This window comes from Gekko japonicus, unplaced genomic scaffold (assembly GCF_001447785.1).
Source record: "Gekko japonicus isolate JY-2015 unplaced genomic scaffold, Gekko_japonicus_V1.1 scaffold614, whole genome shotgun sequence".
Classification (NCBI taxonomy): Eukaryota; Metazoa; Chordata; class Lepidosauria; order Squamata; family Gekkonidae; genus Gekko; species Gekko japonicus.
In genome coordinates, this window is record NW_015161421.1 from 740,604 (window position 1) to 755,495 (window position 14,892).

Consider the following 14,892-nt stretch of genomic DNA (forward strand, 5'->3'; position numbering starts at 1 on the left):
TTTCGGGTGACGCGCATGTCGGGGGGGAGTTCCCCCCAGGGCCCGATCCAGCAGCGCCAGGGAACGGGCCTCTGGGGCGGGGGGTTCCCCGCCCCCGGGGGGACTTGGCAAACCTAGCCCTAAGAACTAATCTAAGGCAGGGCTCTTTTTGTAGAAAAAGCCCAGCAGGAACTCATTAGCACAATAGGCCACACCCAACGACAGCACAGCTCATTAGCACATTAAGCCACACCCCCATGTTACCAGAAGTGTGGTCATCCAGCCACACCCACCTTTCCCTTCTTATTCTGTTTACCTTGTTTGTTGTCCAAACCCAGGGCTTTTTTTGTAGCAGGAACTCCTTTGCATGTTAGGCCACACACCCCTAATGTAGCCAATCCTGCTGTTGGGTGTGGCCTATTATGCTAATGAGTTCATGCTGGGCGTGGCCAACTTGGGAGCCAGCCGGAACTCCATTCCTGTGCGTTCCTGCCCCAAAATAGCCCTGAATCTAAGGATGTGATGAAGTGTTTGTTTGCTTATTTATTTAAACCTTGGGGCATTAAAGCAGAGAAAAACAGGGCTGTGAAGTCACCAAGAAATTCCATGACCCTTATCCAATCTGACTTGGCCTCATTTATGAGTACAGCCCTGCTGGCTCAGACCAACGGGATCTAATCCAGCACCCTGTTTCTCACAGTGAGGTTTTACAGACTGGGGATGGAAATCAAAATCTCCCCCTTGTGGTGGTTGCTTCCCCCAGGACGGTTACAGAACATGGCATTCCAGTTAGCCATCATGATGGGCCTGTTCTCAAGGGACAGGTCTAAGATCCTTTTAAATTCCTCCGATGATTGGCCTAAGGACAAACCTCCAAATCTGCTTTGTCACGTATTCAAGCAAAAAAAAAACCACGGACAACCCCCCACCTCCACCCCAGTTTCGTATGATTTATTGTTGTCCGAACTGTCTTGGTGTTCCTCAAAATTACCTAAAGGGGGGGGGGGAATCTGCAGTCATTTTGAATGCAGATGTTTTTTCTTAGAGGGAAGTTTGTAGCTATGGACCACGGTACAGACTCAGGTTCTGTCTTTTGAGTATTTCGTCTGTTGCAGAATCAATCATGCAAATGCAGGGTGTCTGGATTGGAGCCTGAATCTCATCGCTTGACTGCCTTTATCTTCTTCTCCTTCCAGCTGCCCAGGAGCAGGGGAAGATGGATCCCAGCTGGGTGTCTGGACTTCCAAGTAAGTAGATGGAATGATAATACCTACCTCAAAGGCTTGTAACAAAGTGTAGGCCCCGGTCACATGGAGAATTTGCTGCACGAAAGGCACAAATGCTGGGTGGATTTTCGGGGCACAATCACACCGCAACATCTGGGAAACATAGCACACCTGTGGCCAACCCGTGGCGTGCCGCCAGAGATGCACAGTTAAAAAGTACCTGCAAAGATCTACTAGCAAATGGTTTGCCACGGGCTGCAGATTGACTCGTTCGGTGTGATCATGCCGGCGCGCACCTATTCCCTCCAGCCGTCCTCTTTGCAGCGCACACCGAAGGATGAAACCCCAGTGCGCCACCGCCACATCTTATTGTATAATGGCGGATCAGAATGCGACAGCGCAAATAGCCACACACACCCGCCTGCGTTTTCCGGCACTTGCAGCCGGGGCTGTAAATAGTTATTTCTAAAATCCTTTAAAACCCTGCACAGGAGGACCGCCGAAGATGCGCAGTTAAAAAGTACCTGCCAAGATCTACTAGCAAATGGTTTGCCACGGGCTGCAGACAGACTTGTTTGGTGTGATCGTGCCGGCGTGCCCCTATTCCCTCCGGCCGTCCTCTCTGCAGCGCACACCGACGGACGAAATCCCGGTGCGCCGCTGCCACGTCTGATTGTATAATGGCGGATCAGAATGCAACAGTGCAAAGAGCCACACCTCCCCGCCTGCGTTTTCCAGCACTTGCAGCCGGGGCCGTAATTAGTTATTTCTAAAATCCTTTAAAACCCTGCATGGGAGGACCGGACGGCAAGTGTAAAGTAACCTCATTCCATTGGGATGGAGATGACAAAGAGGGGAAAGTTTACAGGATGTCAGGAATTATAATGCAATAAAATTGTGTGAGTGTGTGAAGTGCCATCAAGTCACAGCCAGCTTATGGTGACTCCACCGGGTCTTCAAGGCAAGAGACGTTCAGAGGCAGTGTGCCCTTGCCTGCCTCCGTGTCGCGGTCTCCCATCCAAGTACTAACCAGGGCCGACCCTGCTTAGCTTCTGACATCTGACAAGATCAGGCAAGCCTGGGCCGTCCAGACCGGGATGCAAATAACTTCGGGGATGCAATTGACACCTCTTCCTGGTAGTCTTACACAGGGCTTTCTTTGTAGAAAAAGCCCAGCAGGAACTCATTAACAAAATGGGACATACCCGGGCTTCCGGTCTGGCTCCCGCGAAAGGCAGACGCATCCTCGGGTCGCTCCCGAGGGCGCCTTGCCCGCCCGCGGTGGAGGAGGAGACAGGCCGGGGAAGGCACAGGGAGGCATTTAAATGGCTCCCCAGTCCTTCCAGCCCCCCCCCTGGCCAGCCCGTCTCAGAGTCACTGGGGGGGGGGTGTCACTCTCCAGGCCTTCCCTCTCTAGCCACGCATGTGTAGAGGTTTTGGCTTTAGTGGGCATGGCCAACTCTGAAGCCAGCCGGAACTCCATTTCTGTGCGTTCCTGCCCAAAAATAGCCCTGGTCTTACATCAGCTAATTCAAGTTTTCACATCAACATAGCACACATTTCAAACGCAGACAAAGCGCCCGTTATCTCAACAAGCGGAGGACAAAAATCAAGTCAGTGGTGCCATCCTAAGTAGAGTTATGCCCTCCTGAGCTCATTGACTTTAATGGACATAGAAGGCTTTAACTCGGTTTGGGATTGCACTACATCACACTTAGGGTTGCCAAGTCCATCTTCCACCCCCAGCGGGGGACTTTGGGGGCGTTCCTGGAAGGGGTGGGGCATCCCCAACATGATGACTTCACGTTGGGGACGTCTGCCGCCCCCCCCCCCGGCCGTGCACCGGATCTCCAGAAACAGCAGTTCCCTGCACTTAAAGTAGCCGGCAGCCGGCGTTTCCCCTTTAAGAGCAGCTGTGTTTCCCTTTTAAGAACGAAGCTGGCTTTTCCCTGCAAGCTTGCAGAGTTCACGCTTGGGATGAAACACGGGTTGCACACCCTTAAAGGGAGAGAGATGGGTGGCTGTGGGTGTTGCGGGTGGGGCTTCCCCCGCCGGCCATCTGGCCGGTAGTGGATAGAACCCCCCCAAAACGGGGGACCCCGGCAAACCGGGGGGGGGGTTGGCAACCCTAATTGCACTTGGCGAAAGGGCAAGCCACCTGATCGCAATGGTATCCCCAAGTTCAGCGGTTTCATCTCCCTCGCCCAGGGATAAACACCAGCCTTTTCACTAGAGGAGAAAGTGGAGGAATGCACTGAGAGACACCATTGGGTGCCCTTGCCATCAAAAGCCATCAAAATCCTGGTGCCCTCGCCATCAAAAGCCACACTAGCCCTAGTTTGTATAGTCCCAGCTTAGGTTCTGTTCCTTGGTCATGCTAACGCTTGATGGAATGGAGCCTATTGGGACCGGTGGATATCACAATTCCTCGTCCCTTAGCCAAATGAATGACTTGCGTGCAGCAATACAAATCTGCTTGCTCAATTCTCTACTGTAGAACTTTATGTCTATTTATTACCCCTAGAGAACCCCTAGCAGCAGCTTGAAAGAACCAGAGTAACAACTCGGGGGAGACAAGCCTATACATACAATGGGGAGGGGGGAAAGGAAAATAAAAATAAAAACAGACAATCTTAAAGAGCAGTGAGTTTCATAGCCCGATAATACAGTAGAGAATTTCTACAGTGTAAGAGCCCTGACTTGGATAGCCCAGGCGAGCCTGATTTTGTCAGATCTTGGAAGCCAAGAAGGGTTGGCCCGGGTCGGTATTTGGAAGGGAGACCACCAAGGAATACCAGGGTTTTGACACACAGGCAGGCAGTGGGAAACCACCTCTGAATGTCTCTTGCCTTGAATACCCCATGGGGTCACTATAAGAGCACCTTTTACATAAATCCAATCAGCCCTGGTGTAGTGGTTAAGTGTGCAGACTCTAATCTGGGAGAACTGGGCTTGATTCCCCACTTGCACCTGCTGGATGACCTTGGGCAAGCCATAGTTCTGTCAGAGGTGTTCTTGGAAAAGAGCAGTTTCTGTCAGAGCTCTCTCAGCCCCACCTACCTCACAGGGTGTCTGTTGTGGGGAGGCGAAGGGAAAGGAGTTTGTAGGCCGCTCTGAGACTCCTTCAGGTAGTGAATGGCGGGGTATAAATCTCTTGCCATAGTTCTGATAAGAGCTGTCCTTGAAAAAGAGCAGTTTCTGTCAGAGCTCTCTCAGTCCCACCTACCTCACAGGGTGTCTGTTGTGGGGAGGGGGAGGGAAAGGATTTTGTAGGCTGCTCTGAGACTCCTTCAGGTAGTGAAGGGCGGGGTATAAATCTCTTGCCATAGTTCTGATAAGAGCTGTCCTTGAAAAAGAGCAGTTTCTGTCAGAGCTCTCTCAGCCCCACCTACCTCACAGGGTGTCTGTTGTGGGGAGGGGAAGGGAAAGGAGTTTGTAGGCCGCTCTGAGCTGAGACTCCCTTGGGTAGTGAAGGGCGGGGTATAAATCCAATCTCTTCTTCTTATATTCAAAACAATCATTTGAAAAGCTGGAACTTTTGCTGATCCCTTAAACTAATTATTGACGGAGAAAATGTATTCACTTTTGCAAAGAGTGAGTGACAGGCCTGCCTCCTGGATGCCCTTCTCTATCTGTTGTTATTCCTCTGTTGTCTTCGATTGCGCGCAGAAGGCTTTTGGTATTTTCACATCATACAGAGATCTTGAAATTCTCTTTGAAATCAACATTGATTTTGGCACAAAAAAAAAAAGAGTGAAGGCCAATCTTCCTACATCTTACATAGAATTAAGGGTGTTTGAGAGAGAGAGAGAGAAAATAATTGTTTCGTGAGGCAAAGTAAAGGTGTGGGGGGGAGAGCAACAAGAAAGTGGATAAAATGGTAGACCTGAGACCTTGAGCCCTAAAATAATAAGTAACTAGGATACAAAGCTTGGCACTTGGAAAGCATAGCAGATAATCTCCTTCTTCCTTCCCTGGAAGGTAATAATTATTGTACGGCATTGTGTGTAGAATAGCCAGGAGATCCTAATGTTGTCTGGCTGTCAGAAGTTCTACCTCTTTTAGCATTATGCACCACTAGGTAGCGAACTAGACTTGTTTTTTAAACGAGATGTTTCAGAGGTGGTTTGCCATTGCCTGTCTCTGTGTCACGACCCTGGTATTCCTTGGAGGTCGCCCTTCCAAATGCTAGCCAAGGATGACCCTATTTAGTTTCTGAGATTTGACAATCGGGCTATCCAGGTGAGGACTCCCTGGAAGGTGCTAAAAGGTTTCTCAGAGCAAGAATTCCTTTCCTGCTCCCTCTGTCATTTGGCTGATCAGGTATGGTTGGGTTGCCAGCTTTCAGGAAATCCCCTGAAATTGCAACTGAACAGCAGATCAGTTCACTGGGGGGGGTGTGTGTGTGGCTGCTTGGGAAGGTGGATTGTATGGCACTATACTCCATTGAAGTCAGTCCCCCAGCCCTGCCCTCTTCAGGCCCCACCCCCCAAATCTCTAGATATCTCCCAACCCAGAGCTGGGAACTGTTGGTGTGAGACAAGGCATCAGACCAGGGTTCACCACTTCTGCCCAGGTTCCACATGGAAGCATCTCCCAAAGAGGTAGCACAAGTGATGTGAAGATGTCCCATGCTCCACTTGAAACTACTCACATTTCTACTAACGTCTCTACAGGACACTCAAAGACTCTCCCAAATGTGTGCCTTGCAGATAACACGCACATTTATTTATTATTTTACATAAAACAAAGAAGTCACAAGAGACAGTCTGGGGTAGTGGTTGGGAGCACGGACTCTAATCTGGGAGAACCAGGTTTGATTCCCCCACTCCTCCACAGGCAGCTGCTGGTGTGACCTCGGGTCAGTCACAAGTTCTCTCCGAGCTGTTCTCTCATGACCAGTTCTCAAGAGAGCTCTCTCAGCCCCACCCATCTCACAGGCAATGCTTGTCTAAGCTGTGGTATCTTGTGAGCAAAAATTCTACTCTGTGAGCTACTGGCATTAAAGTTGTGAGCAAGCGATTTGGATACTGCATAAATTTGTCTGCTCTGGAGCCCTCCTTCCTGAGCTAAGACAAAAATCTCTGAGCCGGAGGCTAAGAAACTGAGCTAGCTCACACTCATCTTAGAGGGAACACTGCTCACAGGGTATCTGTTGTAGGGAGGGGAAGGGAAAGGAGACTGAGAGATTGTAAACTGTTCTGAGACACCTTTGGGTAGTGAAGGGTGGGGCATAAACCCACTCTCCTCTTCTTCCTTCCTGTAAACCCACCCCTCCCCAAACCAAGAACATTACCTCTCTGAAGCAGGCCCTGACTGGGTCCTATATTCCTGCAAATTATGGTCCTCACTCACTTCCAACATGGTTTTCCACTAGAGCTAGGCTTGCCAAGTCCCCCCGGGAGGCAGGGAAACCCCCGCCCCAGAGGCCTGTTCCCCGCCAGTGGTGGATCGGGCCCCGGGGGGAGCCCTACCCCGACGTGCACGTCACCCGGAAGTGATGCGCCCACGCCGGGTACGCTGGTGCCAAGACCCCCGGGTCATCCAAGGGAAAACTCTATGGTTTTCCCTCGGATGGTCATGGCCCCGCCCCAGCGTGCCCGGCATCGCCACGTCACTTCCGGGTGACGTGCGTGCGCTTTGCGTGCGCATGCACGCTTCAGACACCAGCCGGGAGTCCCCTGCTGCGGCGCAACACCCGACTTGGCAACCCTAACTAGAGCTGACAACCCCCAGGTGGGGGCGGGAGGTCCCCTGAAATTACAACGGCTCTCCAAACTACATAAATAACTAATTTATTTATTTAAAACACGCACTCCACTTCTCCTGGAGAAAACGGCTTCTTTGAAAGTTGGGCTGCATGGCATTATACCCTTCCAAGTTCCCTCCCCTTCCTAAACCAGGCTCTCCCAAGCTTCAGCCTCAAACATCCAGGTATTTCTGAACCCAGTCGGCAAACCTACTTTCTGCCATGGTCAACACAAGCTGTGGCTGACCTTGTCTCCCCCACCAATCTGGAAGGCTGAGAAAATAATGGTTCCCATCATACCCCCAATCAAAGTTCCCTCTAAGCTGTGGAGTCCTGTGAGCAAAAATTCTACTTTGTGAGCTACTGGCATTAAAGTTGTGAGCAGGTGATTTGGCTACTGCATAAATTAGTCTGCTCTGGAGCCCTCCTTCCTGAGCTAAGACAAAAATGTGTGAGCCAGAGGATAAAAAACTGTGAGCTAGCTCACACTAACTCAGCTTAGAGGGAACACTGCCCCCAATCCAGTTCTACATACGCCAACAGCTCTTACCCACCAACCCATCCTGTGACAATGGACACTGCCAAGGGCGTAGATCCAAACTTGAAACACTGCTCATTTGAAGTTGCAAACAAATCCTCTATCTGAGTCTTTGAGTCAGCTTGGCTCAAGAAAGAATAGGCACCGAGTTTGATTTTTAAAAACATATTATTAGCGAGGATCATGACATATTATTTCTTTTACAATGATAGTTATAATGATGATATGGCATTGATGGGCTTGCTTATTTCCTTTTATGTGAAATATTGAGGGGGATAACACAAATGTGATTGCTCTCAACACAGGATATTCAGAGGTTGGCACAGGAGTTCCCCAGCTTCACCTACATTTCCCATGGATTTATGATTTATGTATTCATTAAATTCAACTTGCTAGGCTGCCCTTCCCTGCAAGCAGGGCTCAGGGCGCCTTACATCAAACACAGCGATACTCCATTAAACAACAATTAAAAACTATTAAAACAATATACTTCAGACAACACAACTTCATTGTTTAAGATGACAAAAAAATTCTGTTCCCATCAGCTCCCTGAGTGAAGGGATACAGACAATCCTAATGCATTTAAACACACATGTAAATTAGACTGCTTAATTGTAATGAAACAATCTGTTAACATAGAATCATAGCGTTGGAAGGGACCTCCAGGGTCATCCATGAAGGAAATTCACAAATATTTTCCCCTCTGCACCTGTAGTGACTGCTGTTCCACGCCCAGATGATAACAAAAAACCTCCAGGATTGCTTCCTGACAAGTGGCAATCAGCATTTCCCTGGGCGTGTAAGAAAGGCCCACAAGAACGAAGCACTGAGGCAACCCTTCCTGCCCTCCCTCTCATGATCTGCCTAAATTCACAGAATCCGCATTGCTGTCAGATGGACATCCAGCCTCTGCTTGAAAACCTCCGAAGAAGAAGAGCCTACCACTTCCTGAGGAAGCCTGTTCCACTGAGGAACCACTCTAACGGTCAGAAAGGTCTTCCTAATGTTTAGCCGAAAACTCTTCTGATTTAATTTGAACCTGTTGGTTCTGGTCCAGCCTGGAGAGGAGATGACTGAGAGGTGATCTGATAACCATCTTCAAGTACTTGAAGAGCTGTCACATCTACAGGATGGTACAGAGTTGTTTTCTGTTGCCCCAGAAGGTCGGGCTGGAGCCAACAGGTTGAAATTAAATCAGAAGAGTTTTCAGCTAAACATTAGGAAGACCTTCCTGACAGAGCAGTTCCTCAGTGGAACAGGCTTCCTTGGGAGGTGGTGGGCTCTCCTTCTTTGGAGGTTTTCAAACAGAGGCTAGATGGCCATCTGACAGCAATGCTGATGCTGTGAACTTAGGCAGATTATGAGAGGGGGGGCAGGAAGGGTTGCCTCAGTGCTTAGTTCTTGTGGCCCTTTCTTATGCACCCGGGGAAATGCTGATTGCCACTTTGGTGTCAGGAAGCAATTTTTCTCCAGGCCAGTTTGGCCAGGAATCCTGGAGGTTTTTTGTCATCTTCTGGGCATAGAACAGCAGTCACTGCGGGTGTAGAGGGGGAGGTATTCAGGGGTCATTTCCTGCAGGAGCGCACAGGAGCGGAGCTCCGGCAGTAAAGAGCCCAGGGGGCGGGCACATGCAACAAGCCCCACCCCCTGCTCCCAGCAGCCTCAGACAGACCAAGAAGCAGCCAGGTAAGCTGCATAGCCCCCCCGGCCCCCCCAGTCCAAAACAGTCCAGTGGCACCTTTAAGACCAAGTTTTATTCAGGTACAAGGTCTCCCTCCTCTGCGAGGACAGATCTGCACATTCCCCCCCCCCCATAGCTAGCAATCCAAAACAGTCCAGTGGAGCCTGAGCGGTGGGTGTTGCCTTCTGACACACTTCTGGTGATGTCAGGGGGTGTGGTACAGGCAAATAAGTTGCGAGGACAGATATGCATGTCCCCCCCCCCAATAGCTAGCAATCCAAAACAGTCCAGTGAAGCCTGAGCGGTGGGTGTTGCCTTCTGACACACTTCCGGTGATGTCAGGGGGTGTGGTATATGCAAATAAGTTATGCTAATGAGTTATGCTAATGAGCTTCTGCACCTATTTTTCTACAAAATGACCCCTGGAGGTATTTGTGTATTTCCTGCATTGTACAGTGGGTTGGACTTGATGATTCTGGAGATACCTTCTATGGATGATTTTGTCTGTCCAGGGAAGAGTCTGGGTCCTGCATGGTCAAGGGATGGGTAGATCTAGGAGCTCAGGGCAGTTGCGAATGATTGCCACAGTGCAATGATAGTACAACATCCAATTGGGGGAGATGGATGTAGTCATATGACCATTAGAGGAAGCTTCAGGCTAATAATGACGAGCTTTTAAAACAAAGACAAAAACCAATAGGTGCACAAGGACCTGTCTTGTTACAATACTTCGTAAATTGCCACATACCCTGACACCGGGTAATAATCACAGCAATGTCACCAAATATCGTCACATTTAACTGCTTAGACCTGTTCAAAATTCCCAGACATAATGAGAGACGGCCTACGGGCTCCGTACATTTCAGAGCTTCTCCACACCATCTGCCCATGGGTGTTTTACAAATCCAGCCTTTCCTTCCGTTCTCCTATTGCCTGAATTAAATAAAACGTTTAAATAAGGAAGAAGAAAATCCATGTTCTTCTAGGACCGTGATTGCTCACAAAATGCAAATGAGATCAACATATGGATTCTCTTCTAACTGACAGAGCCAGAAGCCTGATGTAGAATTTGCTGCACCGGTCCCAGAAGGTGGGTGTGGAGTTGCAGAAAAAAATGTCAAGCGAAGACTTCTGACACCTGTCTCCCGATGAAAGATCCCCTTAGAAAGTTCAAACGGCATGCAATGTAAAGCATGAGCATCAGTTTGGAACACTGTTTGGTTGCTGATTTTTTTTAAAAAACCCCCACAGTTTATTGTTTTTTTAAAAAAAGCACACTTGAAAAGTAATATACTTACATTCAGGTTGTGTTGCCACTTTGACAGGCTGTGAGCTTTCTCCTGGCCCCCATTCATTGTAAGCTACCACTCGGAATGTGTAAGTCTCTTCTGGTTTTAGGTTCCCCACCGTAAGCTGAAGCATCCCAGGCTGTGATGTGTTCAGAGCTCGCTCCCTGGGGAGGGGGAAAAAAGAACCAGAAAGTCAGGATTAGGGTTATTTTTACCATCAAGTTCCAGCTGATTTAAGGTGATCCTGAAGGGTTTTCAAGGCAAGAGAGGCTCAGAAGGGGTGTGCCATTGCCTGCCTCTGCATGGCAACCTTGGTATCCCTTGGTGGTCACCCATCCAAATACTGACCAGGGCAAACTCTGCTTAGCTTCTGAGATCTGATGAGATCATATGAACATAAGGGAAGCCAATGTTGGATCAGGCCAAAGGCCCATCCAGTCCAACACTGTGTCACACAGTGGCCAAAAATACCAGGTGCTATCAGGAGGTCCAGCAGTGGGGCCAGGACACTAGGAGCCCTCCCACTGTTGCCCCCCCTCCCACAAGCACCAAGAAGACAGAGCATCACTTGCCCCAAACTGAAAGTTCATATCTATACCTTGTGGCTAATAGCCACTGATGGACTCCATGTGTTTATCTAATTCCCTCTTGAAGCCGTCCATGCTTGTAGCCGCCGCCACCTCCTGTGGCAGTGAATTCCAAGTGTTAATCACTCTTTGGGTGAAGAAATACTTCCTTTTATCTGTTCTAACCCAACTGCTCAGCAATTTCATGGAGTGCCCACGAGTCCTTGTCTTGTGAGAAAGGGAGAGAAGGACTTCTTTCTCAACCTGCTCTATCCCATGCATAATCTTGTAAACTTCGATCATGTCACTCCTCAGCCGTCATTTCTCAGGCTAGCCTGGGCTGTCCAGTTCAGGTTAAGAGATGAATAAAGATGGTTTACCATTGCCTGCTTCTGTGTAACACCACCTGTCTTCCTTGGTGGTCTCCTAGCCAAGTACTGCTTATTTCTGACAAGTTAAGCTACACGGGGCTATTAGGGGGGGAAATATTTCCAGACAATACTCTGGCGTGAGACAACTATTAAATTCAGAACCATTAATTTTTGACACCAAAGACATTACAGTCGTTTCCTAGGAGTTTGGGGTGATCAATGGGAAGGGGGGTGGGGTGGGGTGGGGCCCATCTACCAGTTTGGTGTAGCGGTTAGGAGCATGGACTCTAATCTGGGAGAACCGTGTTTGATTCCCCACTCCTCCACATGAAGCTGCTGGTGTGACCTTGGGTCAGTCATAAGTTCTTTCAGAGCTGTTCTCTCAGGAGCAGTTCTTGAGAGAGCTCTCTCAGCCCTCGTCCGCCTCAAAGGGTGTCTGTTGTGGGGAGGGAAGGGGAAAGGGATTGTAATGAAGGTGCTCTGAGACACCTTCATGTAGTGAAGGGTGGGTATAAATCCAATCTCCTCCTCCTCCTCCTCCTCCTCACCTGTCTCTGATACCAGGAAGAACGTACTTGCTGCGCTACACCCCCACCTAATGATGGATGGAAGATGTACTGCTTTTTAGCCCCATCAGATCAGGTCTGACTCCTCTGTAATGATGGCCACAAGCACAGGTATCTTTACAAGGGCATTAAACAGATTGATGGAGGTGAGGTGTATCAGTGGCTACTAGTCATGGTGACTAAAGGACACCTCCACATTTAGAGGCAGTGATTTGTGTAATACCAGAGTGAGGAGTCAATATCAGGGGAAGGCCTGGGTCTCTATGCCCTGTTTGTGGGCCATCCAGGGGAACTGGTTGGCCACTGTGTGAGAAAGGATGCTGGAGTAGATGGACCACTGGTCTGAACCAGCAGGGCTCTTCTTTTTCTTTTTTTTGCCCCCCGTAGGTGATTTTTTAATTGCATTTTCTATAAACTACAAAGAAACAACAAGGGAGGGGAATCTACAAACTACAGGAGAAAGTAAAGAAAACCACTAAAAACCCAAGAGATGGAGATCATACATTGCTTAAGATTCAACAGCGTTTTTTGTTTTTTAACCATTATGTTTTTCTTTCTTTTATTTTTCTTTTTGGCATTGAAAGTGATCAATAACCATTTATCACTTATATTATCAATTCCAACAAATCTGACTATATGAAGAGCTATACAAGATCATTAAAAAAAAACCCACTCAGGCTGGCTTCATAAACCATTAGCATCTCATTAAAAAAAAAAAAAATTGTTCCCCAAGTAACAATCAATTTTTTTTTGGGGGGGGGACAGCCCCCATCTTAGAGTCCAGTCCTCATCAGTAAGTGTACTTGTTGTCTCATCTTCTCTTCCTCTTTTACAGTCTTCTTCGTCATTATCTTCTTCCCTTGTTGATCCAAGCTGTTGCAGCAGACATTGGCCAGTCTTTAGGATATAGTTAATTCTTCCCTTTTATCGCTTTAATCCATATGTCTTCTGGAGAATCTAACCACTGTTTCACTGGGCAGATTATCATTTTTCAGCAGGGCTCTTCTGATGGTCTTATGTATGAGAACCAGTCAGCCAGAGTAATGGGTCTAAGAACTTCCGGACATTTTTCTTGTCTGACGTGCTTCTGATTCCAGTCCAAAGTTTTGTCCTTACCTTCATGGCTATTGAGCTCAGCTGTTTGACTATTAAGCTCAATTGCCTTCTGGCTGTCTACCTAAGCCAGCGATTCTGCTAGCCACCAGCCCTAGTAGGCAGCCAAGCACACCAGAAGCTGAAGTGTGTGTCTGGGTAGGATGCAAATGAAATTGGCTAGAATGCCGGGGCAGAGATTGAATCGGGGGCCAGAATCAATGGACTTAAACCAGTGGACTTTAACATTGGAACCCATCCATCATCCAAAGAGAGACTAGAGATGGAACCAAGATGAAGGCAAGCTAGTGAAGGAGGGTATCAGAAAATCAGGTTGGGATCAGATAGGAGATGGGGGACATAAGCCTGAAGAAATGAGAGAGAAACCAAGAGAAATCAATGGATGCCTGTGGCTTAGCTAAAGGGGAAAAAAAAGGCTTGACTTGGAGGAATGTATAGTTACATAGGAAAGAATCATTGGGGTAAGAATATAAGAAGAGCGCTGCTGGGTCAGACCAGTGGTCCATCTAGTCCAGCATCCTGACTCACACAGAGGCCAACCAGTTCCTCTGGAGGGCCAACAACAGGGTAGAGAGGTCAAAGCCTTCCCCTGCTGCAGCCTCCTGGTATTGGGATTCAAAGGTTTATTGCTTCCGAATGTGGAGGTTCTCCTCAGTCACCATGGCTAGAAGCAACTGATAGATCTCTCCTTTCATGAATCCATCTAACCCCTTGTAAAGCGACCTATGCCTTTGGCCATCACTGCATCCTCTGGCAGCAAATTCCACATTTCAGTCACTCTCTGTGTAAAGAAGTATTTCATTTTGTACACAGAGCCTCACTGAACATATAAAGACGTGAAGGTGCCTTATACTGAATCAGGCTTTCAATCAGTTTGGTGTAGTGATTAGGAGCACGGACTCTAATCTGGGAGGACAGGGTTTGATTCCCCACTCCTCCACATGCAGCTGCTGGGTGACCTTGGGCAAGCTGCAGTTCTCTCAGAGCTCTCTCAGCTCCACCTACCTCACAGGGTGTCTGTTGTGGGTAGTGGAAGAGGACTGTAAGCCGGCCTGAGATTCTGAGTGAAGGATTGGGTATAAATCTAATATCTTCTTCTTCTGCTCAATCTAGGTCTTCCCCCCCCCTTTTTCCCCGGTCCACTTGGACTGGAACTTCTTCGGGATCCCAAGCATAGATCCTTCTAAGCCCCGTTACCTGGGAAAGACCATATGCTCACCCATTGCCCAATGCACATTTTCTTTTGAGCTGAACACCCCATAAGAATGCACTAATGATTTTTCACCATCCCAAATTAGCAGCACTTCTGCTGGTCCAGTTGGTGCTATTCAGCGTTGCAACTGGCTCGACAGCTCCCGTTGGCACACGGTCACCATTTACTGGCTTGCTGGGATTCTGCGACGAGATGTGTGCCTCCGGGTCATCTGTGCCCCTGGGTCATCGCAGGCAGGCCATCCGTCATTCCAAACCAGCTCCATTTGGAATGGGTCTGCTGTTCTTTGCACCTGCATAGCCAGAAGGGTCCATCCTGCTGGCGCTGCTTGCTCACAACTTACCGAAGCGGAGTTCCCAGGCAGCAGAGTGAAAACACACAAAACAGGCACTATCCAATTTGGAATAAGGACGTTCAGTGGCAGCCAACACACTCAGCCTTAGGACTCAGGCAGTCAAAGTGGCCAAGGCTAAATACGAAGGTTGCCAGGTCCTCCCCAGCCACTGGTGGGGGAAGGGAGTAAGGGTTGCCAGATACAGGGTGGGAAACTCCTGGAGATTTGGAGGTGGAGCCTGGGGAGGACAAGGACCTTGGGGGGGGG

General features: G+C 48.8%; 1 protein-coding gene across 1 annotated transcript in view; it reads right to left on the reverse strand.

Annotated features, from left to right (window-relative positions):
- DCC (DCC netrin 1 receptor) overlaps window positions 1-14,892 on the reverse strand; it is a 591,220-nt gene that overhangs the window by 412,635 nt on the left and 163,693 nt on the right. The window contains exon 5 of the mRNA XM_015428299.1: window positions 10,472-10,626. Coding sequence (XP_015283785.1) covers window positions 10,472-10,626 — 155 coding nt within the window. The remainder of the gene's footprint in view (window positions 1-10,471; window positions 10,627-14,892) is intronic.